The sequence below is a fragment of the Dendrobates tinctorius genome, unplaced genomic scaffold (assembly GCF_039654945.1).
Source record: "Dendrobates tinctorius isolate UK_male_01 unplaced genomic scaffold, ASM3965494v1 ptg000019l, whole genome shotgun sequence".
Lineage (NCBI taxonomy): Eukaryota > Metazoa > Chordata > Amphibia > Anura > Dendrobatidae > Dendrobates > Dendrobates tinctorius.
In genome coordinates, this window is record NW_027361687.1 from 33,116,259 (window position 1) to 33,143,501 (window position 27,243).

The 27,243-nt window shown below is 44.5% G+C and overlaps 1 protein-coding gene across 6 annotated transcripts in view; it reads right to left on the reverse strand.

Moving 5' to 3' along the window:
- KCNN3 (potassium calcium-activated channel subfamily N member 3) overlaps window positions 1-27,243 on the reverse strand; it is a 217,832-nt gene that overhangs the window by 42,728 nt on the left and 147,861 nt on the right. For all 6 annotated transcript variants that reach the window (XM_073566848.1, XM_073566853.1, XM_073566849.1 and 3 more), the window contains 2 exons: window positions 15,314-15,732; window positions 13,483-13,624 (listed from right to left, as the gene is read on the reverse strand). In XM_073566848.1, coding sequence (XP_073422949.1) covers window positions 13,483-13,624; window positions 15,314-15,732 — 561 coding nt within the window. The remainder of the gene's footprint in view (window positions 1-13,482; window positions 13,625-15,313; window positions 15,733-27,243) is intronic.

Sequence of the window (27,243 nt, forward strand, 5' to 3'; positions counted from 1 at the left end):
ATGTCTATAGATCAGGAGGCAGGTTCAGACGGTCTCAGGCCCAGTATGGATTAGACGTGACTGGACAAAGATGAGAAAGGGTAACGTAACACCGGATTACAGGTTTGTATAGCATAGTTTACACATTAAAAACCTATGTCTATAGATCAGGAGGCAGGCTCAGACGGTCTCAGGCCCAGTATGGATTAGACGTGACTGGACAAAGATGAGAAAGGGTAACGTAACACCGGATTACAGGTTTGTATAGCATAGTTTACACATTAAAAACCTATGTCTATATAAGGAAGCAGGCTCAGACGGTCTCAGGACCAGTATGGATTAGACGTGATTGAACAAAGGTGAGAAAGGGTACCGTATCACCGGATAACAGGTATGTATAGCATAGTTTACACATTAAAAACCTATGTCTATAGATCAGGAGGCAGGTTCAGATGGTCTCAGGCCCAGTATGGATTAGACATGATTGGACAAAGGTGAGAAAGGGTACGGTATCACAGGATAACAGGTATGTATAGCATAGTGCAGGGGTCCCCAACCGCCGGTCCGCGGCCCAGCACCGGGCCGCTGCAGTGCCCTTGCCGGTCCGCGGACACAAGGGGAGCCAGGGGTGGTCAGTGACATAGCGGGGGATGGGGCGGCGCGCAGCAGTTCTTAGCGGCGGCCAGGGAGCGATCCAAGCAGCTCCGCTGCCTGCAAGAGGTAGTAGCAGGAGCGGAGCTGCAAGGACCCGTCCAGCTTCATGCCGCCGCCCGCGCTTCCTGTCTGACTGACACAGAGAGAAGCGCGGCCGCTGCTGTGTCAGAGCGAGGAAGCGCGGGCGGCGGGCAGGTGAGAGGAGAGAGGTGGTGTCTGTGTGTATGTCTGTGTGTGTGTGTGTGTGTATGTATGTATGTATGTCTGTGTGTGTGTGTATGTCTGTCTGTGTGTGTACATGTATGTGTGTGTACATGTATGTGTGTGTGTTGGTCTGTGTTTGTGTAGCCTGGCCCTGGAGGAGATGGGGACATGAGGAGAAGGCCATGAGGGGAGTGATGGAGAGATGGCAGTGATGGGGTGAAGGCAATGATGGGGAGAGGGGAGTGATGGGCTGAAGGCAATGATGGGGAGAAGGGAGTGATGGGGTGAAGGCAGTGATGGAGAGAAGGCAGTGATGAGGTGAAGGCAATGATGGGGAGAGGGGAGTGATGGGGTGAAGGCAATGATGGGGAGAGGGGAGTGATGGGGTGAAGGCAGTGATGGAGAGAAGGCAGTGATGGGGTGAAGGCAATGATGGGGAGAGGGGAGTGATGGGGTGAAGGCAATGATGGGGAGACAGCAGTGATGGGGTGAAGGCAATGATGGGGAGAAGGGAGTGATGGGGTGAAGGCAATGATGGGGAGAAGGGGGTGATGGAGCACTTATTCAAAACCTATGGTGAGTTGAGTCACATTATAAATGTTATTTAATTATAAGTATGCACTGCTACACTACAACCGTGTCCATAGCCCCGCCCCCTTATGACCAAAGCCCCACCCCTGCCACACCTCCATCCCCGCCCTGCCGGGCCATGGAAGAATGGTCTTGCTTGAAACCGGTCCCTGGTGCAAAAAAGGTTGGGGACCACTGGCATAGTGTACACATTCAAAATATATGTCTATAGATCATGAGGCAGGCTCAGACGGTCTCAGGTCCAGTATGGATTACACGTGATTGCACAAAGGTGAGAAAGGGTAACGTATCCCCGGATAACATGTATGGATAGCATAGTTTACACATTAAAAACCTATGTCTATAGATCAGGAGGCAGACTCAGAGGGTCTCAGGCCCAATATGGATTAGACGTGATTGGACAAAGGTGAGAAAGGGTACCGTATCACCGGATTACAGGTATGTATAGCATAGTTTACACATTAAAAACCTATGTCTATAGATCAGGAGGCAGGCTCAGACAGTCTCAGGTCCAGTATGGATTAGACGTGATTGGACAAAGGTGAGAAAGGGTACATTATCACTGGATAGCAGATATATAGAGCATAGTTTAAACATTTAAAATCTCCGTGTTCTCAGTATGGATTAGACAACAATCTAAAAAGTAGAAAAAAGGAAATGTTTTTGAAGCGAACACCAGTACACACTTTTGGTGGTATTTTTAAATCTTCATATATATTTCTGTCTCAGTAAGACAGTCCAGCCTCTCCGCAATAGGAAATGAGATGCATACAATTACTGACATAAAGTCTAGTGATTGCAGAAATCTAGGAATTAATAATCACGGGAAAAACTTCCGTCACAATTCTCAGAGGCGATGCTGACCCTCAATTAATTTGTGTGTGGAGACAGCGAAAACAGTTCTTTGTGAAGAAAGTGTTGCTGTATCACAGTACCGTAGATCTAATCAGCGTTACTCATCTCCATCAAATTTTTATCACAGGGAGAGATGTAGACATGGTCCTCACTGCCTATCATGATCTGTCAGGTAACTTTGGAGTGCAAAAGACATAAGCCACAGGCCGTAGGCAATTCTATTGGATTGGCATGAGAGGGCACATTTAAAAATGTGCGCCGGAATGTCACAAGTCTGTGAGTAGGAAAACTGTGAAAGCTGATGATAAACCACCACTGCATGTCACTGGGAGTCGACGTCCATAAGAAATGGAAGCCATTGATCATCTGAAGCTAGAGCCCGGCCAGTGGGACAGGGCATAGCTACGTCTTAACCATCATCTATCAGTTCAACAAATTAGCAGTGGCAGTCCCAGTGAAGGATTTGACAGCCCAGACTACACAGCGGAGGAGCAGGGAGAGGTAAACATTGCAAATGCTGTGGCCCTGCCCAAGCAAGGGGGGCACACTCGTCGGCGTCGGTACTGGCACTGGGCCCCTCATAGTACGCCGGTGTGTCGGACGGCGGGTGTGCACCCCCACCGTCAGAGACACTTGATTGCACTATGAGGGACCCTGTGCCAGTGCCCACGCCCAAGAGTCGGCCTACCCACCTGTCCAGGGCAACGGCACTCGCACGGTTGCGTGCGCTAGGTGGTGACCCCGGCCATGGGGGGGGGGGCAGCCCAGTTAGGGAGGTTTACAAAATGGCATATGTTGATGTGGGACATTCAGCTGCTGCTAAAGGCGAAATTGTATATACAATATACCAACGGTGCTAGTGTGCAGGGTTGATTCAGCAGCGAGTAAGGAACCCCCACACCACCAGGGGTGAAAATAAACAATTTAAACAAAATGATACTCACACTATGAATCAATGGAGAATAAATATATATATACACTCACTGGCCACTTTATTAGGTACACCTGTCCAACTGTGTGTTAAGACTTAATTTCTAATCAGCCAATCACATGGCGGCAACTCAGTGCATTTAGGCATGTAGACATGGTCAAGACAATCTCCTGCAGTTCAAACCGAGCATCAGTATGGGGAAGAAAGGTGATTTGAGTGCCTTTGAACGTGGCATGATTGTTGGTGCCAGAAGGGCTGGTCTGAGAATTTCAGAAACTGCTGATCTACTGGGATTTTCACGCACAACCATCTCTAGGGTTTACAGAGAATGGTCCGAAAAAGAAAAAAAATCCAGTGAGCGGCAGTTCTGTGGCCGGAAATGCCATGTTGATGCCAGAGGTCAGAGGAGAATGGGCAGACTGGTTCGAGCTGATAGAAAGGCAACAGTGACTCAAATTGCCACCCGTTACAACCAAGGTAGGCAGAAGAGCATCTCTGAACGCACAGTGCGTCGAACTTTGAGGCAGATGGGCTACAGCAGCAGAAGACCACACTGGGTACCACTCCTCTCAGATAAGAACAGGAAACTGAGGCTACAATTTGCACAAGCTCATCGAAATTGGACAGTAGAAGATTGGAAAAACGTTGCCTGGTCTGATGAGTCTCGATTTCTGCTGCGACATTCGGATGGTAGGGTCAGAATTTGGCGTAAACAACATGAAAGCATGGATCCATCCTGCCTTGTATCAACGGTTCAGGCTGGTGGTGGTGGTGTCATGGTGTGGGGAATTTTTTCTGGGCACTCTTTGGGCCCCTTGGTACCAATTGAGCATCGTTGCAACGCCACAGCCTACCTGAGTATTGTTGCTGACCATGTCCATCCCTTTATGACCACAATGTACCCAACATCTGATGGCTACTTTCAGCAGGATAATGCGCCATGTCATAAAGCTCGAATCATCTCAGATTGGTTTCTTGAACATGACAATGAGTTTACTGTACTCAAATGGCCTCCTCAGTCACCAGATCTCAATCCAATAGAGCATCTTTGGGATGTGGTGGAACGGGAGATTCGCATCAGGGATGTGCAGCCGACAAATCTGCGCCAACTGTGTGATGCCATCATGTCAATATGGTCCAAAATCTCTGAGGAATGCTTCCAGCACCTTGTTGAATCTCTGCCACGAAGAATTGAGGCAGTTCTGAAGGCAAAAGGGGGTCCAACCCCTTACTAGCATGGTGTACCTAATAAAGTGGCCAGTGAGTGTATATATATATATATAGTTACCTGTAGGATCAAGGCAACAAACTCATAAGCATTAGATGTTAGAGGATACTGAGTATTGATGGATCAAACTACAAAAAGACAAAACAAAGCATAAGTTTTAAATCTGAAAATGCAAAGTCATACCAAAAAAAAAAAAAAAAGTGTGAAGTGTCCGGGTTAGACTCTAGTGACTTTTATGGCCCTTTAGCTAAAAGCATTCATCCTAAAGCCCCAACGACATTTATCCAATCTATACAGGATGCTACAGGATCCGTAATCAATGAATCCAAACAAATTGCTGAGGCATTCAAAAGATATTATAGCTCCCTGTACAATATTGAGGGCTAATATACATTTGAAAATTGATCAATACATGAAAGAAACTGCTCTGCCCTTAATACCGGATGATACAAAGGCATCCCTAGAACAATCATTTGAAGAAGTACTTCAAGTCATCAAAAGCTCCCCATCTAACAAATGCCCAGGTTCTTATGGTTACTCGGCCAAATTTTGTAAAACATTTGCTACACAATTAACACCATTCTTAGCCAAAGTATTGAATTCAGTTTCGACTTCAAACCCTTTTTCCAGACAAACTCTGGAAGTCTATATTTCGGTGATACCGAAACCTGGGAAAGACCAAACATTATGCTCAAGTTACAAGCCAATATCCTTAATTAACATTGATGTTAAACTTTCTTTAAAATCATAGCGACCAGATTAGCCCCCCTGATGCTTCATATCGTGCACAACGATCAAGTAGGATTAGTGCCCCAGAGGGAGGCAAGAGACAACGCGATTGAAACGATGCTGCTTACCTTATATACTCGCGTATAAGCTGAGATTTTCAGCCCATTTTTTGGGGCTGAAAGTCCCCCTCTCGGCTTATTCATGAGTCATATACCAGGGGGTCGGCGGGGGAGGGGGAGCGGGCATGTCAGGTCATACTTATCCCCTCCTGGCGCGGTCTTTGCAGCCCCCCTGCTTCTCCCGGCCTCAGGCTCCTTCCTTCAGAGGTCACATGGTACTGCTCATTAAAGTCATGAATATGTGCATTTTCAACAAATTAATATCAAGACCCCTCTGCAATGGCATCAGAATCTTTTGGAGTGTAGAATGGAACAAGGCAGGGGTGTCCACTCTCCCCATTATTGTAAGTTATTGTGATGGAACAGCTGGCAATGGTCCTCAGGAAAAACTCCAACATTCAAGGAAACCCAGTAGGGCACGAATCTCATAAATTGAGGCTATACGCAGATTACCTCCAATTGTACATTACTAATCCTAAAACATCACTGCTCTATTTTCTGAAACAATTTGAGACATATACAGTAGTTGACTGTGTAATTTTAAGGTAAATCTTTCTAAGTCAGAGATTTTGAACATCAATATCTCACAGGAGGAGGCACAATTGTTAAAAGGGTCCTTTCCTTTCCGTTGGTGTAATGGTTCTTTGAAATATCTTGGGGTCCAATTGCCCTCAGACTTGTCCCAGCTCTTCCATCTGAAACATGAGCCTTTGCTCAGTCGTGTCAAAGCTGAGCTCAAGGCTTATGAGAAAACATGATTATCTTGGTTCGGTAGAATTAACGTATTAAAGATGGACATTCTTCCAAGACTGCTTTATGTATTTAAAGCGGTTCCAATTGCACTCCCCTGTTTTTTTTTAAGCAACTAAAGTCTGTAACAATTTCATTTGGAGATCAAAAAGATCGAGACTGGCCATTACATTTCTGGCTAGATCTAAATCTCAAAGGGGGGCCGGCCTCCTGAATTTTCAACTCTTATCATGCTGCGGCTGTGCTGGGGTGGGTGGTGAACTGGTTTCATGGTGCGAATCAGAAGCGTTGGGTCACACTAGAGTCAATCCTATTGTGCCTAGACTTAACTTCTCTACCTTGGATTTCTAAGCACTTTCGATCTTAAAAGGGACCACTCCCCCCACTAATAGTTGATCTTTTCAGAGTTTGGGACAAATTGGTAAAGAAACTTAAGATTTCTAAGATTCCAGGACCTATGACACCGATCACTGACAATCCAGAATCCCCCCCAGGAGTTACAGTGAGTAAATTCCTAGTCTTTAACTATAAAACTAGACTCCATCAGATCCTTGCCCAACTGTGGGCGAAGCATATAATCGTTACTGCGCATGCGCCGGTATTTTCCAGCGCGGTCTATGCCCCGGAAGTCTTCACATGCAGGACACACTTCCGGGGCTTTGACTGCGCTGGAAAATACCGGCGCATGCACAGTAGCAATTATATGCTTCGCCCACAGTTGGGCAAAGCATACTGCGTAGGCGCCGGAGGCCTTTAAAATGCGCAAGCGCGGAAACCAACATTATCTGTGATATTCACAGATGAAGGTTACATTCAGCAAGCCGAGGAGGGGGGGAAAGAAGGCGACTAAGCCACACCCATCGGACTGGACCGCGGCGATTTGCATACATCTCCAACAAGATAAAAAAGGTATTTATGCCTCAAAGGTGGCGGGGTCAGGGGGAATAAAAAATCATAATAGAATCCTTATGGGACGCACAATTGGGTGATATCTTTACATGATATCACTAAATATGGGTGACAGATTCCCTTTAAAGTTCTCTACCTCGATCAAATCATACCTTGGTTTTCATACATCCAGTTCTGTTCATTCATTGATTCCCTTCACCCATTCTCGGTGCTCAAGTCTGACCCTTCTCAGTTTGATTCGTTGCCGATAGGAGAAGTTGCACCCAAGCATACAATCTCCCAAATATATTTTGTCATCTCAGACTAATACAGAGCTCTTATGGTTCAAGAAAGAGTGGGAGAGAGAGATTGGGGTGACCTGCTCAGAGGAGCAGTGGAACAAAACTTTCTTTTGCACACAGACTTCCATTGGCTTGCAAAGCTCAAGAAAAAAATTACAAAATCATGTCTAGATGGTATTGTTGCCCAGATCTTCAAAAGAGGGTTTAATAGGACTCCGTCCACATCCTTGGGGACACATATCGACCCTCACATATGATCCCCCTCACTGTCAGTGTGTACACAGTGACTCCTCCAGCAGAATAGTGAGTGCAGCTCTGGAGTATAATACAGGATGTAACTGTGAGGTGGCCAGGGTGGTAGTCATGGCGAGGGGCTGCTGTTCTGGCACACCCTGGTACCCAGCAAAGAAAACACAATATCCCATTTGTTGTGTGATTTGTGTGCAATGCAAGTCACTCACTTTTAGATTGGAGTTCTCCTCAGGTTGCACGGTCCCGATTCCAGACATCTTCACACACTGATTGACAGAGTCCATGTCCATTTTTAACAATACAACTTTAATCAGCAAGTTCAGTTCAGTCACCAACAGCGCACAGTAATTGTCACTGATCATAGAACCTTTCCTCTGTGCTGTCCCTTGCTCTCCTGGCAATCTTTGTTCCGGTAACGTACCCTCCTGTTCCGCAGCTTCACAACTAGCCAGACTAGTACTTGCCTGGGGGTCCTCGCCTGTTTTCCCCTCTGAGGGTGAAATAAAGGATGGCTCTTCCAATCCTTTTCCAGACCGTAGGTCTCAGACCAGTTCTTATCTTAACTAATCTCCGTCTACAGTGCCCCCCACTGTACTATACCCTATACTACCCATTACTATTACTAGATTCTACACTAATACTGTAATTTCCTAACTCTATCCCTAGACCATAACAATGCATTTGTGGCGCCCCTGAGGCTCAGTCGCCACAGAGGTACTGTACCTCCTCCTGAGGTGTGGTTCCCCACCATCCAGGTAAGATGTAAACTCCTGACCACGCTCTAACACCTGTACCCCACACCACAAAGTAGTATAGCAAAGCACCTTCGGCGGCTCCCTGCTTGGAGTATAGCAAAGCACCCATTGTGGCTCCCTGCTTGGAACACGAAACGTGCTGGGAGGTGGGTGGAGTTAGATTACATTTCAAGGAGCGGGAAGAGTTTAAGTCAGTCAGTCAGTAGTTGGTTGGAGAGAGAAGAAGTTCCTAGAGAGAGGGATAGATGGATGGAAGTGCTGCAGCAGATCCCAGTGATCTGGGTCTGCTGGCATGGGAAAGGGAGAAAGAGAGCAACATAGACGGAAAGCCTGACTCTCCATAGAAAGAAAGGATTAGTACGGAACGTGAGGAGTAAAAGAGAACAGAGGACGTGGGTGACAAGAGAACCCTTACTAGAAGTTCTAAGCGCAAGGCCGGGGCCCGGTCCCCGAGGTTGTACGGATACTAATGGTCCTGCAGCAGACACCGGAGGAATAGAAGTAGTGACCACTTTATTCCCACACAAAGACTTGGGGGCACAACAGCAACTGGATAGTGAGCCGAGACTTAGTAGCAAGGAGTCCCCGAAGCAAGCTACAGCTGGCTGCCGTACAAGTAGAGTTCATAGGAACATCAGACAGGAGGAACTCCAGTGTAACTCAGTACTAGGAGTACTTCATCTAAAGGCGCTATAAGAGGAGACGTTCAGAAAGGCACAAGTTGGCGGAGTGTTGGAAAGGAGTATTCCATCTGGCCTGGGGGTTGACTGAATCGCAGACCCGGAGGACACGGCACGGAAGCGGGCACCTGTTTGTACAACAGACTGTGAGTAAAGCTTTGAAACTACATGCCCTGGTGTCCTCCACTTATTCCAGCGTCAACCTGCCCGGCACTGCTACATCCCCTGCGCCTGACACTACACCACCTAAGTGTCACCTTATCTACTCTGCCCTGGGACAACAGCCCTGCCTGTGGAGGGCTATATCATCACTGCTGCACCACACCATCTGTCCCAGAGGATCTGTCTGCAGCGTCGGCCTAACATCTACATTGCCGAACACCACAGGTGGCGTCACGACTTATTCATTCACACTGAACATTTACAATGGGCGCCCAGGGCCACTGGCCGGGACACCGCTACCGTGACAACTTCCACTGAGATCCACAGGGCCCGGTACGGAGTGCCCCACAGCCCTGGGTGTGAGGGCGTCCCACATTACTATGCATTACACATACAGTTAGGTCCATATATATTTGGCACATGTTAAGGAGCTGAAACTCCTAAACCCTTCATCCAATTTTAATGTGGATACCCTCAAATGAAAGCTGAAAGTCTGAACTTCAACTGCATCTGAATTGTTTTGCTTAAAATTCATTGTGGTAATGTCTAGAACCAAAATTCGAAAAATGTTGTCTCTGTCCAAATATATATGGACCTAACTGTACATCATTAAATAATAAAGCATTATCACATAACACACCACCTTACAGGTAAAATGTACCCGATTTACTAGGAAGGGATGCAGAGCATGACTTGACCCCAACACACCCTTATATAACTCCAGATCAGTACAGGATCAGTAATGTAATGTATGTACACAGTGACTGCACCAGCAGAATAGTGAGTGCAGCTCTGGGGTATAATACAGGATGTAACTCAGGATCAGTAATGTAATGTATGTACACAGTGACTGCACCCCAGCAGAATAGTGAGTGCAGCTCTGGGGTATAATACAGGATGTAACTCAGGATCAGTAATGTATGTACACAGTGACTGCACCAGCAGAATAGTGAGTGCAGCTCTGGGGTATAATACAGGATGTAACTCAGGATCAGTAATGTAATGTATGTACACAGTGACTGCACCCCAGCAGAATAGTGAGTGCAGCTCTGGGGTATAATACAGGATGTAACTCAGGATCAGTACAGGATCAGTAATGTAATGTATGTACACAGTGACTGCACCAACCAGAATAGTGAGTGCAGCTCTGGGGTATAATACAGGATGTAACTCAGGATCAGTAATGTAATGTATGTACACAGTGACTGCACCAGCAGAATAGTGAGTGCAGCTCTGGAGTGAAAAAAAAGGTAACCCAGAATTACTACAGAATCATCTGTCTTTTACATATGAACTATAAAGTGATGTGCACAAGTGGGTATACTCCGAGAGAGAGAAAATTTTATTTGTATGTCCCGGAACGTACACTGCAGCTGCGGTTCCGCAAAAAAGAAGGGACATGCTGCAGAAAATAAACCGCAGCGAATCTGCGTGGAATTTTCCGCAGCATGTGCACAGCGGATTTGGTTTTCCATAGGTTTACATGGTACTGTAAACCGCATGGAAACTGCTGCTGATCCGCAGGACCAAATCCGCTGCGGATCTGCAGCAAAAAGCGCAACGTGTGCACACACCCTTAAGGTAACAACAAAAAAATAAATCTCTAATGTGTGGGACACCACAGCAAACACCAATAAAGAAATGGGGATATAAGGACTTTATATAGCCTATGTTATTTCATAACAGCGGTCAAAATATAGAAGAAATAAAAGTGATTTTGAAGTACCGTAATTAGACAGACAGGAATGGCTACTTGATCTCAAATGGACTTCATACAAACCAAGCAGTTTATACATATGAACACCGATAAGACTGCAAGATGGCTACAAGCACGAAAGGTAAGCGGCTCTGCCGTGTAGCAACGATAATTGCTTTGCTAGTGAAAATTGAATAGAAAACAGTGATTAAGCCCATTTACAACATGACAAAAAAATGTTCCACTTTGCATGGGGATAGATACCAGAGGCGACGCTGCGGCCTGCTCTGTTGCCATGGCAATGCAGCTGTAAGGCCTACTGCTAAGGGCTCATTACCAACCAAACAATAATAATAAATCCATGAGAGGGAAGTCACCAGAGCAAAGAAGGTTGAAAGGAAGGGAAAACCCTCACATGAAATGACTCAGCTACAAAATGACATTAATTATACAATAAAAAAGAAAGACACAGGGCATTTCCAGGGCTGGGAATCAAGAAAACAAGTGGTGAGAGAGAAAAATGGTAATAAAGAAAGTGAGAGAGCGACGGGGAAGATAGAAGTTCCAAAAGGAAAGCTGCAAAAAAAAATAATTACTGCTGGAATCCAGAGGGAAGATAATTGGAGGCCCAGAATTAGAACAAGATATTTTTAATCAACGGGAGGCTGATTATATACTGCAGGCTCTGCTTAGACCGCTTAGACCAAAAAAGAGGGATGCCTTTAAAGACATGGTGTAAGTATATTTCAAGATCTGATAGCATATGGAACGGTAGAGCAGTCACCATACCAGGCTGCCTTACCAGGGTTGTCCAGAGACAAAGTCCAACAGTGAACACCCACTGAACAGCAAAAATCGGTAGATAGGTGAGAACTAGTGATGAGCAAGTATACTCGTTGCTCAGGTTTTACTGAGCATGCTCGGGTGTTAGAGCATTTTTGCGTTCTCGGAGATTTAGTTTTTGTCGACGCAGCTGCATGATTTGCGGCTGCTAGACAGCCTGAATACATGTGGGGATTGCATGTTTGTTAGGGAATTCCCACATGTATTCAGGCTGTCCAGCAGCCGTAAATCATGCAGCTGCGTCGACAAAAACTAAATCTCCGAACATGTCAAAATGCTTGAAGGACACCCGAGCAACGAGTATACTCGCTAATCCTTAGTGAGAACTTGTTTTTACTAGTTAAATTCTTTAATTCTACCACTTTTTATATTATACCTTCCACCGAAAAGCAAAGCAAAAGATTAAGGTTGGAGACTTTTCCAAAAATTAAAGCAATAAATTGCGCGCCCATCCAAGATAATAAGTAGGAATTCTTAACTGCTCCCTGCTGAACAAAAGTTTGCAGAAATAAATTGTGTAAGTGAATATAGGAAACTTTACATTATATCTTATAAGAGAAATACTCTTCTTTTGTGACTTATGAGCCACTTGTGCTCATCTCGCTTTTCTCCTTGACTTATCATCTACTATGAAAAATTATTAAAGGGAATCGGTCACTTACTTTTGTCGGGCTATTTAAATGAGGTCTGTCCGGTCCGATGGGCGGTGTTTCCGAACTTTGCCACCTCCCCATCCTTGGCCGCCGTCCGCAGTTTTTTCATGAATAGGAGTAGGTGTCTGCCATCTTTCGCTCGTGCGCTAAGCATTCTTGGCTCGCGCACGTGCAGTATGCTTTGCCCAACTGGGGGCAAAGCCGAAACGCCTGCCTGCGCACACGCCAGTTAACTAAGCCCCGGAAGTATTTTGCTGTGTTCCAGGACCTTGTCAACCGGCGCATGTGCCGGCTTCTCAGCTTTGCCCGCAGTTGGGCAAAGCATACTGCGTGTGCGTGAGCCAAGAATTCTTAGCGCACGCGCGAAAGATGGCGGACACCAACTATTCATGAAAAACTGCGGACGGCGGCTAAGGATGGGGAGGCAGCAAAGATCCGAAACACCGCCCATCTGACCGGACTGACCTCATTTATATAGCCCGCCAAAAGTAGGTGACAGATTCCCTTTAAAATCCATCTTGGTCAAGACAAGAGAGACTTCCAGCTCACGGAGAGATCAGATCACAGGTGCCTTTTGGAGAAGGTGAGGAGTAGAGTGAAAAAGACAGAAGTAAAGACATATAAAGACATATGCAGCTACTTATCATAGAATCATAGAATGGTAGAGTTAGAAGGGACCTCCAAGGTCATTGTTTCCAACCCCCTGCTCAATTCAGGATTCACTAAACCATCTCATACAGATGTCTGTCCAGCCTCTGTTTGAAGACTTCTATTGAAGGAGAAATCACCACTTCTCGTGGCAGCCTGTTCCACTCATTGATCACCCTCACTGTCCAAAAGTTTTTTCTAATATCTAATCTGTTCCTTCTCCCCTTACTTTCTTGTAAGTGTTTATTTCGGCCCAGTACTAGTTTGATTTCCACAAGACCTTTTTTAATAGTATACATTTTCAAGATTATCTTATTTGACACTGTATTGGAAACTGAGATGGGAGACATTGTCCCAATTTACTGTCAAACATTCTGGGTAGTTTCTCTTAAAAGGCTAGGAAAAAAAAAGAATGCATATTTATTATTTCTGGTCTGAGATCTGGTGACCTTGGGGGTTTGATGGACCCGATGGCCATTCTTAACATTTTTTTGTTTGCATATGCATGACGGCAGTCATAGTATTGGGAAAAACCCTTGTATAAAATATGATTTCTTTCTTACCATGATGCCTGTTAGCAGGCAAACACCCTTCCCGCAGTAAGTGTTTGGTACCATGTCACCGTATCCAATGGAGAGGAACGTAATGGAAATCAACCACATGGCTCCTAGAAAGTTGCTGGTGACGTCCTGCTGGTCATGGTACCTGCAGATGAGAGAGACCAGGTCTTGTCAGATTATCCATGTCCAGTCAACCAATATAGCCTGCGCTTGAAAATGGCAGCATTTTGAGGGGATGACCATATTGCATGAAGCAACATCTACAGATCCATAGTATAATACACTTTACTTACCATTTCTTATTGTAGCTTACTTATGTTTGTTTGTTTTTTTGGATTGTTTAACATGTACATAGAGCAGTTTTTCCATTTTTTTCCCCCCCGATTGCAGTTCCTGGTCATTAGTAAATCTCACATGAAAGGATAGGATTAATATATTGCAGACATTTTACACAAGTTTGGATTTTCCCAGCGGTGTTCATCTAATAATCAGATTTTAATACTAAGTGTATCAACATATCACATGAATGATGGTCGCAGACGATATAGCAAATGGGAGGATGCTCTATGAATACCGAATGGGGCTGTCATCGCTCTGGAGGATTTCAAAGATCATTTTCCGCCTCTCTGCCTCGCCAGTGACACTGTGCGTAATCTGTAATCTTGTTTACAACCATTTTTATGCTTTGGGAAATCATTTTGGATTTAAAGGACCCCCTCCTTAAAATCAACTAATATTTCTTAGTGAGTTGGCCGCAGCAGTATCCTTTTAAACAAAGTCAAACATCTATGTGCTGATATAAACCAACACTCCATTCAGTGTCAAAAGTCCCAGTGTATGTGCACCCGCTACTCCCTGAAATTTCAGGAATTGTAATAGACCTGGCATTATAGGTACTACTATGACCATGGCATTACTATGAGACTGCCAATAAAGACACCATTGTAAAACTAGTATTATCATTTTGAATAAACATAAATAGTTTGCCGCGCTTATCCTTCTAGTAATCACCTAGTTCCCATTCATCAATTTATTGGATTTTGCACACTGGATCCTGAGCTTTGCCATCAGCTTTATACCCTTGTTTTTGGGATTGTCATTTAGGGCGCTGGTGTTATTACTTAATTTTCAGCATTATAATTTTACAAGTTCCTGCCTTTGGTTCAGTCCACCCTATAGTCATCTACTGATTCCTGGGGTATTTCTATAACCACGGGAACACCCTAGGTCTGATGACCACCATTACTGCAGACATGGCATATTCTGCACCTGGCGCAGTACAAACAGATAAATCAGCAATTTTCATATCTCTTCTAATCAACATCAGTCCATTAAACATATTACTTCCCTCTACTAGATGGGATTATACACAGGGGGATGCATGTTCTTAACCGCCATATAGTGCAATTACATAATGGTCTTGTAATAATTGCTCCCACTAAATGGCTCTTAGCAAAAAGCAACATTATTATATTAACACTTTTATTACCAATGACGTTGGAAGCACTATGTAACTGGTGGAGGTGCCGCAATCCAATTCTACAATATAATCCGCAGATCTGTGGTAACTAGGCATGTCTAGATCTTCTAATGCAGCTCCGGATGGAACTAGAGACTAAGAAAATGTAACAATAGACTGTAGAATCTCTGCATGTGACAAAATAGCAGAATTGTGATTGCAGCTCTGGATATGACTTCAGTAGAGAATGTGAAATAACAACAGTTTTGAGAACTCAACACAGGATGATACAAGAGCATTCTCCATTATGTACATCGAGAAAAGTCCAAAGAAAGCAAAGCGACCCATATCATGTGTAATCCCAACTGGCCTCACCTTTCACAGACCCTCACAGTCCACGCGGCGATGATCCACAAGGAGATGCTGAATACCAGTAACACCGTGCCAGGGCAGATGGTCATCAACGTCTTCATGACGAAACGTGTGTTAAAGTTAATCTTGTTGAGTGCACCAATACTACGGGATGAAGCGTCTGTGAAAAGTTTACTGTGCAAGAGCATGACCCGGGCGATCAAGTAAAGCCGCAGGAACATGGGGATGGAGAGAATAATGTCCACATCGGCCTCAGCCTGGGATGGTGTGTAAGAGAAAGCCAGGCGAGCATTCCAAAAAAATTTGTACTCGCCAGGGATGGGATGAATGGCACAGATGAGCAGCTCCAAGCTGATGTAGAAAATCCGCTCATAAGTCATGGCGATCCTCCAGTCATCAGCACCATTGTCAATGACGAATAGCTAGAGTAAAATCAGAAAGAAAAAGTACCAATGAGAGTCATTAACCATATACTACACAGAAGACAATTATCACCATCATCTGCCCCATATCACTAAACTATCTGATTGGTGCTAGTATTGTAGTACTTACATTCTTGTACACAGAGCGCAGTATAATAATACTTATATTCTTCTATATAGGCGGCAGTAATAATAATTATATTGTTTTACATAAGGGGCACCATTATAGTAGTTATATTCCTGTACATAGGGGTAGTATTATAGTAGTTAGGCCAGAGTCACACTACAGCGAGATACGGCCGAGTCTCGCAGGTTAAAACCAAGATCTGGCACCGGCACTCCGGAGCAGAGCGTGCAGCTCCATGTATTGCTGTGCGGCTGCACGCTCCGCTCCGGAGTGCCGGCGCCAGAGCTTGGTTTTAACCTGCGAGACTCGGCCGTATCTCGCTGTGTGTGATCCCGGCCTTATATTCTTGTGCATAGGAGCAGTATTATAGTAGTTATATTCTTGTACATAGGGAGTAGTATTATAGCAGTTATATTCTTGTACATAGGGAGTAGTATTATAGTATTTATATTCTTGTACATAGGGAGTAGTATTATAGTAGTTATATTCTTGTACATAGAAAGCACTTTTATTATTGCACACAGGGGGCAGAATTATAGTATGTGAAAGATGGGGGGGATTTAATAGCAGCTTACAATCCACCTGAAACATTTATAGCTGTAACAGGACATCTGGTTCAGCAGAGGGGCCCAGCCCTGTCAGCTTCAGAGAAGAATTTAAAACCACCAACAGCTAGATAGTATCCAAGCTCCTATAAGAAGACCCCCTATGGATACCATGCGGTCTAACTGCTTTGTTCAGTCAGCTATCATCTCATAAGTAGAATATGGACTTATCGTACATCCTAGCCACATACCGGTTACATTTTCAAGATCTCTGGAATGGGCTGAACACCTTCCAGGGTCTCAATCCTTTCCAGCACTCCAGGATGGGGAGATGAATAGAATTGCTAGTAGTAGCGAGGTAGCAAAGCCGTGTTTGGTCTCCAAGCATAATGGAGGCCTGGCCAGACACCATTGAGCCAGAACCACCAGCCTTTGACCTTCCGTTGGGAAATTATGATGTTTCATGGGTTTTACAAGATGCAGCTACAATCATCCAGAGGAGGGGGGAAAAGCGTGTTACCAACTAAGGGGATAAAGGCATGTGTAAAGCCATGTGCTCTCGCTCTTTTAGGCTTGCCATTCACTTCAAAAGTGGGGACAATGTCGAGTAACATGTTGTGAAGGAACTAGGAATCAGCTGGCAGCCCATGCCCCCTGTGGCCCAGCGCACACATGGTCGGATTTCAAACCGGTAGTTGGCATGACTCATTTGCTTTTATTTTATGTACTTCACCTGTATTTGCATATTTGTATATTTATAGCCATTGTGTATATAGAGTATTATTTAGTGTGCTCTTAATAAGATTAAACATAATTTAATTAATGGCTGCTCTTTTAACTCAATCCATAAATCCACATATGCATGTCCTTGGCTTAACCTTCCATGCTACCAGGGCTGGTTTCTGGCCCAATATAATCCCGTCAAAAGACCATGTGTATATCTAATAAGGAACCGGTGGCAGTCCTACCAGGCTGACAACACGCTGTTTCACTAGTGCTAGTGAAAGGGGCATATCAGCCTGTCAGGCTTGTGCGCGAGTATGGTGCCACGTCAGTGACTGCATGGACCACAACTTCTCACTTCTCGAGCCTCCCTGGGCCCGTGTGTACAGGGTGTGTCTGTGTAAAGCTGTACCAAGCTGACTTTATGTGTCCTCAGGGTTGTAAGGATTCTGGATGTTTTCATGGAGCCTGTTTTGCCCTTGTCCAAGATGGAGTCTGGTACTTCACCCTGTTCTGGAACTTCCTGTCAGTCCTGCTATTTAAGTCCAGGTCGGGAGATCCTCCTTGTCTGAGTATTTTGTTGTTGTTTGCTTCTGAGCTTCTTCCTGGCTTGCCTTTGGAGTTCCTACTGCTGCTCGGTACTCGGTGCTCTGTCTCACTATTTCCAGTTGCCTTCAGTCTTCTAAGCTTCTTCCGGATCCTGGCTAGGGTTACCTACTGTCCTGACTTCTGAGACTGTATTCTGTTGAGGGCTGCCTTGCTGGACTTAAGCGAGACTTCTCAGCCCAAAAGGTACATTAAGGCTATGTGCCTACGTATGCAGAAAAAAAACACACTTCTTCCCAGGAAAAACGTGTGGGTTTTTTTGCGTCTTTTTCCGCATTTTTGCACTTTTTTCGCATTTTTCCCGTGATTTTCTCATGTGAAATTCCAAGCGATTTGAAGCATTGCTTGGAATGTGATTGACAGGTTGGTCACACTCGTCAAACATAGTGTTTGACGAGTGTGACCAACTTTTTACTATTGAGGCTACCTATGCAGCATCAGTAGTAAAAGATCTAATGTTAAAAATAATTTTAAAAAAAGTAAAAAATAGGGTTATATTCACCTTCTGTCGTCCCACGCAGCCTTCCCGGGCCTCAGCGATGCTCCCGTTCCCAGTAATGCCTTGCGAGACTTTTGATGACGTCGCGGTCTCGCGAAGAATAGGGACTGCTACATTATCGCGAGACCGCAATGTCATCAAAGGTCTCGCAGGCATTACTGGGAGAGGAAGCATCGCTGAGGCCCGGGAAGGCTGCATGGGACGCCAGTAGGTGAATATAACCCGATTTTTTATTCATTTTTTTACAGGGATATGGTACCCAGGGCCTGGAGGACAGTCTCCTCTCCTCCACACCGTGGGTACCATCCACACATGAGCCGCTCACTTTGTGCATGGTGGGCATAGCCACATGCGGGAAGCGGATCTCATGCATTCCTATGGGTGCGGAATTGCGGCAATTCTTTTCGGAATTGCGGCGATTCCGCAAAAAGAATGAGCATGCTGTGTTTTTTTCCGCGATGCGATTCCGCCGCGGAGAAAATTGCAGCATTAGCACAGTATGTGCGGAATGCGATAGGAATACATGGAGTGCGTTCTGTATGTGTTTTTTAAGCGTTTTTTGCGCAAAAATGCACGTTTTTGATGCGTTTTTTCAATGCGTCCCAAGACACATAGAAAATAGCTAAAAACGCGGACTTTTCCGCAAAATTAATGAGCATGCTGCGTTTTTTACAGCAAAGCGTTTTTTTTTTCACGGAAAAAACGCATCAATATGCACAAAAAGTGCAAAATGCATTCAAATGAAAGGGATGCTTCTTTTGAGTGAAAAAAAAAGTTTTTTTGCTGGAAAAAACGCTTAAAAAACGCGGAAAAGAAACGCTTACGTGGGCACACAGCCTTTAGGACCTTCTCCCTGTTATGCTCCACCTATGTATTTCTGGACTTCCATGAAAGTTGTCATCTCCTCTGTCTACATAGTTCTGGACTTCCACGTATAAGTACGGGTCGCAGTCTTGTTTGCATACTACTGCTGGACTTCCACGTATAAGTGCCGGTCGCACTCTTGCTGCATATTACTGCTGGACTTGTTTGTATTAGCGGTCGTACCCCGCTACCAAGTTTGCTGGACATTTTTGTTTTGTGCTGTCACTTCGGGAGCATGGAGAACGGCAGGAAGGCTGCGCGGGATGCCGGAAGGTAAGAATAACAATATTTTTTATTTTAAATTCTATTTTTTACAGGGATATGGTACCCAAAGCCCGGAGGACAGTCTCCTCTCCTCCGGACCGTGGGTACCATCCGCAAATGTTCTGCTTACTTTTCGCATGGTGTGCACAGCCACATACGGAAAGTAAGCAGAACAATGCATTCCTCTGGGTGCGGGATCACCGTGATTCCGCTAAATTAATGAGCATGCTGCGTTTTTACCGCAAAGCGATTCTGCCGCGGAAAAAACCACAGCATTAGCACAGCATTGTGGAATCCCATAGGAATGCATGGGATGCTTAGTTTTCGCGGCAAAATCACACATTTAAATCCGCAGCGGAAACGTGAAAAAAACGCTACGTGTGAACTCAGCCTTAGTCGCCTGTATCACGGTGTTGTCAGAGCAAATATATGAGAAGAGTAATCTCCAGGGCTGAATGGATGTTAAAATACAAACATTTATTGAAAGAAAAAATGTTTCCTTTTTTATTGGAAAATGCAACATATACTTAAAAATACATAAGTGAAAAATAGATGGACAAAATAGCAAGTGGTGTCACAGGTGGTACAGCCAACGCGTTTCGACCTCACCGGGTCTTATTCATGGTATAATGAATAAGACCCGGTGAGGTTGAAATGCGTTGGCTGTACCACCTGAGACACCACTTGCTATTTTGTCCATCTATTTTTCACTTATCGTATTTTTCGCTTTATAAGACGCTCCAAATTATAAGACGCACCCCAAATTTAGTTATATTCTTGTAAACAGGGGTAGTATTATAGTAGATTTATTCCATCAAATCTATTTTCATCAAATGGAAAGAACAAGGTACCACAACAAACCTGCCAAGAAGGGGCTGCCAACCAAAAAAATTCAGCTCGGGCAAGGAGGGCATTAATGAAAAAAGCAGCACAGAGACTAAAGGTAACTCTGAACGAGCTGCAGAGTTCCCAAGCAGAGACTGGAGTATCTGTCCATATGACCAAAATAGGCTGTACACTCAATAGCGGTGGCTTTTATGGAATAGTGGGCAGAAGAAAAAAAGCCTTTACTTACTTACAAAAATTGTAAGACTCGTTTTGAGTTTGAATGGTGTTGCGTGTGGTCAGATAAGACCAAAATTTAACTTTCTGGCCACCAAGGTAAACACCATTTCTGGCACCAATCCAACACAGCTTATCACCCCAAGAACACCATCCCCAGAGTGAAACACGATGGTAGCAGCATTATGCTGTGGGGATGTTTTACGGCAGCAGGGACTGGGGAAATGGACTGAGTTGAGGGGAAGATGGATAGTGTGAAATACAGGGATATCATTGAGCAGAACCTGTTTCTGTCTGTCAGTGATTTGAGACAAGGACCTTCCAACACGATAATGACCCAAAGCATACTCCTAAAGCAACTAACTAGTGTCACTTTATGTGGTAATAACTCTAGAATGCTTCAATGGATCTCAATGATTCTGAGAATGTTTTTTCGTGACATATTGTACTTCATCATTGTGGTAAAATTTCATCAATATGACTTGTGTTTATTTGAGAAAAAAAAGAAATTTGGTGAAAATTTGGAAAATTTAGCAATTTTAAAACTTTTAATTTTTATGTAAATAAAAATCAGAGTTATAGCACTCAAAATAGTTAATAAATAACATTTCCCACATGTCTTACTTTACATCAGCACAATTTTTGAAACATAATTTTTTTGTCAGTTATTAGAGTTAAACGTTAACCAGCGATTTCTCATTTTTCCAACTAAATTTACAAAACCATTCTTTAGGGACCACATCACATTTGAAGTGACTTTGAGGGGCCTATATGACAGAAAATACTCAAATTGACACCCTTCTAAAAACTGCATACTTCAAGGTACTCAAAATCACATTCAAGAAGTTTATTAACCCTTCAGGTGCTTCACAGAAAATTTTGGAATGTGGAAGGAAAATATGAACATTTAATTTTTTGTCACAAAAATTCTACTTTAGACCCCCAATTTTTTTATTTTTGCAAGGGTAACAGGAAAAAATGAACCCCATCATTTGTTGCGCAATTTCTACTGGGCATGCCGATACCCTATATGTAGGAGAAAACCAGTTTTAGGGCACACGGCTGGGCTTGGAAGGGAAGGAGCGCCATTTGACTTTTTGAATGTAAAATTTGCTGAATTAATTAGTGGACACCATGTTGCATTTGGAGAACCCCTGATGTACTTAAAAAGTGGAAACCCCATTTTGGAAACTAGACCCCTCAGGGAACCTATTTAGATGTGTGATGTGCACCTTAAACCCCCAGGTGCTTCACAGTTTATAACATTGAGCAATGAAAATAAAAAAAAAAAATCATTTTCCCCACAAAAATGATTTTTAGCCCAAAATTTTGCATTTTCACAAGGGTAACAGGAGAAATTACACCATACAATTTGTTGGGCAATTTCTCCTGAGTACGCCGATACCCCATTTGTGGGGGAAATCTACTGTTTTGGTGCTCAGCAGGGCTTGGAGCAAAATTTGCTGGAATAATTAGCGGATGCCATGTTGCGTTTGGAGAGCCCGTGATGTGCCTAAACAATGGAAACCCACCACAATTGACAACATACTGGAAACTAGACCCCTCAGGTAACATATCTACATACCAAGTGAGCACCTTGAACCCCTAGGTGCTTCACAGAAGTTTATAACATTGAGCCGTGAAAATAAAAAAATAACATTTTCCCCCCAAAATGATATTTAGCCCCAAATTTTGCATTATCACTAGCGTAACAGGAGAAATTGCACCATAGAATTTGTTGGGCAATTTCCCCTGAGTACACAGATACCCCATATGTGGGGGTAAAATACTGTTTAGGCTCATGGCAGGGATCAGAAAAGAAGTAGTGATGTTTTGGAATGAAAACTTTGATGGATGGTGTCATGTCTCGTGTTGGCGGCCCCCTGATGTGCCTAAACAGTGGAAAACCCCCACAAGTGACACCGTTTTGGTAGCTAGATCCCTCAAAGAATGTATCTAGATGTGTGGTGAGCGCCTGGAACCCTCAGCTGCTTCACAGAAGTTTATAATGTAGAGCATTGAAAATAAAAAAAAATATTTTTCCCACAAAAATGTTATTTTAGCCCCATTTTTTTCTTTTCACAAGGATCGCAGGAGAAAATAGACCCCAAAATTCATTGTGCAATTTCTCCTGAGTTCCCAGATACCCCTTATGTTGTCGAAAACTACTTTTGAGGCACAGTGCAAAGCTCAGAAGGGAAGCGACATATTAAAGTGCAGATTTTGCTGCACTAGTTTGAGGGTGCCATGTCACATTGGCAGAGCCCCTGAGGTGCCAGAACAGCAGAATCTCCCGTAAGGCTGGTTTCACATTAGCGCATTTTCAGCGCGCGCACGGCCGGGGGTAGCTCCGCCCCCGAGCCGGCTCTCTGCCCGGCGTGCCCGCCCCTTGCTTGTAGCGCCACCTACTAGCGGACAGCGGCGCCTGCGATCGGCGCACCCTATCTTTAGCATAGGGTGCGCAGATCGTGCGCAGGCCGTGCGCTAGTTGCGCTTTGACCTGCGCTGCGCACTTTTGACGGTGCGCCGTGCGCGCCAAAATCAAACTTTTCGGATTTTGGCGCGCACGGCGCACCGTCAAAAGTGCGCAGCGCAGGTCAAAGCGCAACTAGCGCACGGCCTGCGCACGATCTGCGCACCCTATGCTAAAGATAGGGTGCGCCGATCGCAGGCGCCGCTGTCCGCTAGTAGGCGGCGCTACAAGCAAGGGGCGGGCACGCCGGGCAGAGAGCCGGCTCGGGGGCGGAGCTACCCCCGGCCGTGCGCGCGCTGAAAATGCGCTAATGTGAAACCGGCCTAAGAGACCCCATTTTACAAACTACACCTCTCAATGAATTCATCTAGGGGTGCAGTGATCATATTGACACCACAGGTGGGTCACAGAATTTTATACCACTGGGAAATGAAGAAAAAAATAATTATATTTTTACCACAAAAATATTGTTTTAGCCCCTGATTTTGCATTTTCACATGGGGAAATGGGTAAAAATTGCACAAAAGTATGTCCCACAATTTCTGCTGAATGTAGAAATACCCCAAATGTGACTGTACAGTACTGCATAACCATATGGCGAGACTCAGGAGGGACAGAGCGCTAATAGTGCTCCATCCCTCCCGAGTCTCATCGTATGACTAAGCAGTACTGTCATACTGGAGGCATCCTGAAGTGCAGAATTTCCTAGAATAGTTTATGGACTCCATATACAGAGCTCCTAAGTGCTAGAAGAGCAGAATTCCCCTCAAGTGACCCCATTTTGGAAATTATACGGGAATTTATCTACAGGTGTCGACTCGTGATGATTTTGACTCCATGCGAGTTTTCCAGAAGCAAGCAACAGTGGATGTTGCTGAGTGAAAATTTCAAACTGCTGTTGTAGTGCCCAGTACATTGTAGTGCTTGTACATTGTATCCAGTTCATGCATCTGTAAAATAGGCGGTCTGTCATAGCTACAGAAATGTCAAAGATTTGGATGCCAAATGTGGTTTAGGCACACTGGGCTCAGAAGGGAGGGGGAGCATTTGAATTTGGCAGCATAGAATTTGCTGAATTTCTTTTGGGGGCGGGTGAGGGCCGTTTTCCTTTTACAGAGCCTTTGTGCTACCAATAATGTGGAACCCCCTATATTTCCGATAACAGATGACAGACATGAGTTGGGACTTGCTTTTTTTTGTGGATTGAAGCTTTTGTTGGCAACATTTTACATAACATTTAGAATCACATTTATCCGGCACTCTAAGCTGAGCACTCACATCAGGGTTTCCCTTTAAATCTTCAAGTGACATGATTCAGATGAAACCCCCGAGGGAGGCATTCACTATAATGAGGCAACGGAGATACTCTGGACTCCGTCTGGCCTCTGTTGAGCGGTGTCCTTTTTTCAGAGGTGCAGAAAACTGTGGCTGACGGTACTTTTATTCACTCCTAATAAAAAGAAGGACACCGCTGGATCACAGGTCCTATAGCATCCACAGTGCCTCCCTCTTCCTCATTATAGGGAATCTTCTGCTGAGGTTTCGCCTGAATCACGTATTTCTGAGATTTACATAGAATCCCCAGTGTAAGCGCTTAGCGCAGAGACCAGGGTAAATGAGCTCCGAGCTTTTTTGCGATCTTTGGGAGGCAGAATTAAAAAAATCAACAGCATGTGAAGAATTGGTTTTATATTTTTTTACAGCGTTCCCTGTGCGGTATAAATGATTAGACAATGTTAATCTTTGGGTTGGTGTGAAAACAGCGATACCAGATTTATATTGAGCTTTTATATTTGGCTGCTGTCACACACTATGACACTTTTTATTGCAAAAACTAGTTTTGGCATCACCATATTTAGAGAGCTATAATTTTTACATATTTCGGTCGACAGAGTCAAGTTATGGCTTGTTTTTTTGCGTGACAAGTTGACATTTTTATTGGTACCATTTTCGGGCACAAGACATTGTTTGACCACTTTCTATTCCAATTTTTGGAAGTCAGAATGAACAAAAAACAGCAATTCAGGATTTTTTTTTTCTATACTGTTCCACGTGCCGTAAAATTGATAAGGCAGCTTTATTCTTCGGTTCAGTATGATTTCAGCAATAGCCCATTTATATTTTTTAATGTTTTGGCGCTTTTACACGATAAAAACTGTTTTATAGAAAAAATATTATGTTTGCATCGTTTTATTCTGAGAGCCATAACTTTTTTATTTTTCTGCTGATGGGGCTGTGTCGCAGCTTGTTTTTTGCAGGACAAGATGACGGTTTCAGCTGTATCATTTTTATTTACCTTCGTCTTTTTGATCACGTTTTATTCTACTTTTTGTTCGGCAGTATGATTATAAGCACTGTTTTTTTGCTTCATTTTTTATTTTTTTTTTTTACGGTGTTCATTAAAGGGGTTAACTAGTGGGCCAGTTTTAGATTCTTCCGGACACGGTAATATCAAATATGTGTACTTTTATTTTTGTTAGAATAACATTTATTTATGGGTACAATGTATTTCTTTTTTTATTATTTTGTGATTTTTTTTAAAAATATTTTCTTCACTTTTTACTTTCACTTTCTGAAGTTTGATTGTAGTTATAAGTTATAGCAATGAAGGAGCATTGCTTTACCTTATACCCTGTCAGCCCTGCAGACAGAAGTTAGTTACAGTGGGTAAAGAAAGTATTCAGATGTAAGGTGATAGACCGGACCTCAGGTACATGCATGTCGGGACTGAAACTAGAAGGGCTGCATCCTCTGTTCCCGGGGGGAAGCCTGAGTGGGGCAGACCTCCCTCTGCTGCATGAGAGAAGCCTGAGAGAAAGTTTCCTGCTGACAGGAGGGGCGGGGAGAGCCAGAAAAGGGCGCGCAGCAGCCGGCAGATAATAGGAGAAAGCGCGCCAAAAGAGTCAGTCTGGCGCCGGCGCAGAGCAGTGCAGAGGCCAGCACAACAGAGCGGTGAGCAGCGCGCTCTGCTTCCCCCATCAGAGTGTCCCGGTGTGGCGATGGGCCATATAGAAGGAGCCCCCGTCGTCTGCGGAGCAGAGTCATGCCAGCAGAGCAGAGTTGTGTCAGCAGGGAGAGCTGTGTCAGCGGAGCAGAGCCGTGCCTGCAGTGAGAGCCGTGCACCCAGAGCGGAGCCGAACCAGGGGTCGCAGCAGACTTAGAGATGGGTGCTCCAGCCGGAAGTACCAGCTCCAGGCAGACCAGCATCGCCCGTCGCCAACAGCGGGGTCCAGGGAGAGCGGGACGTGCGGTGTGTGTCCAGTGACAGCCAGAGAGTACCAGGTGCCGTACACGATCTGACCGTGAGTACCGCACACACGCTGCCTAAGAGAAACCACACAGGACTGACACTCGCACCCTGAGGTGGACGCAGAATAATTGTTCTGACCTTTGTGACCTACAGTTAAGGAGCCACGCTGGGTTTGTACCAGTCTGTGGCCCGTGCCTTTAATAGCTACAGCAGTATATGGACAAGGGGCAATGGAAGGTACCGGAGACCGACCACTGTTACCAGAAGACGGGGTATTATCGTCCACCTGACCCCACTAGAGAGGACACCGCGCCAGCCGTTATGGAGCAATTGAGTTCGCAGTAGGAGCTGCAGTTTAAGGACTGCCTTACATCTATGCTAATGAACTGCCGCCATCTGAACAGTTGTTATATCCTATGTCTTTAATGTTTCGTTTGTCTCCCCTGACTAACCCTTTATCTGCTGACTGTTTAACTATTTACCTCCCTGCGTGGAGTATTCCCTTGTAAATAAACCTATTAACCCTTGCTCTGTCTGCATCCCGTCACTGCATCCCACGTTCCTGCTTGTTATTTTACACAGACCCCTTTAAATTTTTCACTCTTTGTTTCATTGCAGCCATTTGGTAAATTCAAAAAGTTCATTTTTTTCTCATTAATGTACAATCTGCACCCCATCTTGACTGAAAAAAAACCCAGAAATGTAGAAATTTTTGCAAATTTATTAAAAAAGAAAAACTGAAATATCACATGGTCATAAGTATTCAGACCCTTTGCTCAGACACTCATATTTAAGTCACATACTGTCCATTTCCTTGTGATCCTCCTTTAGATGGTTCTACTCCTTCATTGGAGTTGAGCTGTGTTAAATTAACTAATAGGACTTGATTTGTAAAGGCACACACCTGTCTATATAAGAGCTCACAGTGCATGTCAGACCAAGTGAGAATCATGAGGTCAAAGGAACTGACCAAGGAGCTCAGAGACAGAATTATAGCAAGGCACACATCTGGCCAAGGATACAAAACATTTCTGCAGCACTCAAGGTTCCTAAGTGCACAGCGGCCTCCATAATCCTTAAATGGAAGAAGTTTGGGAC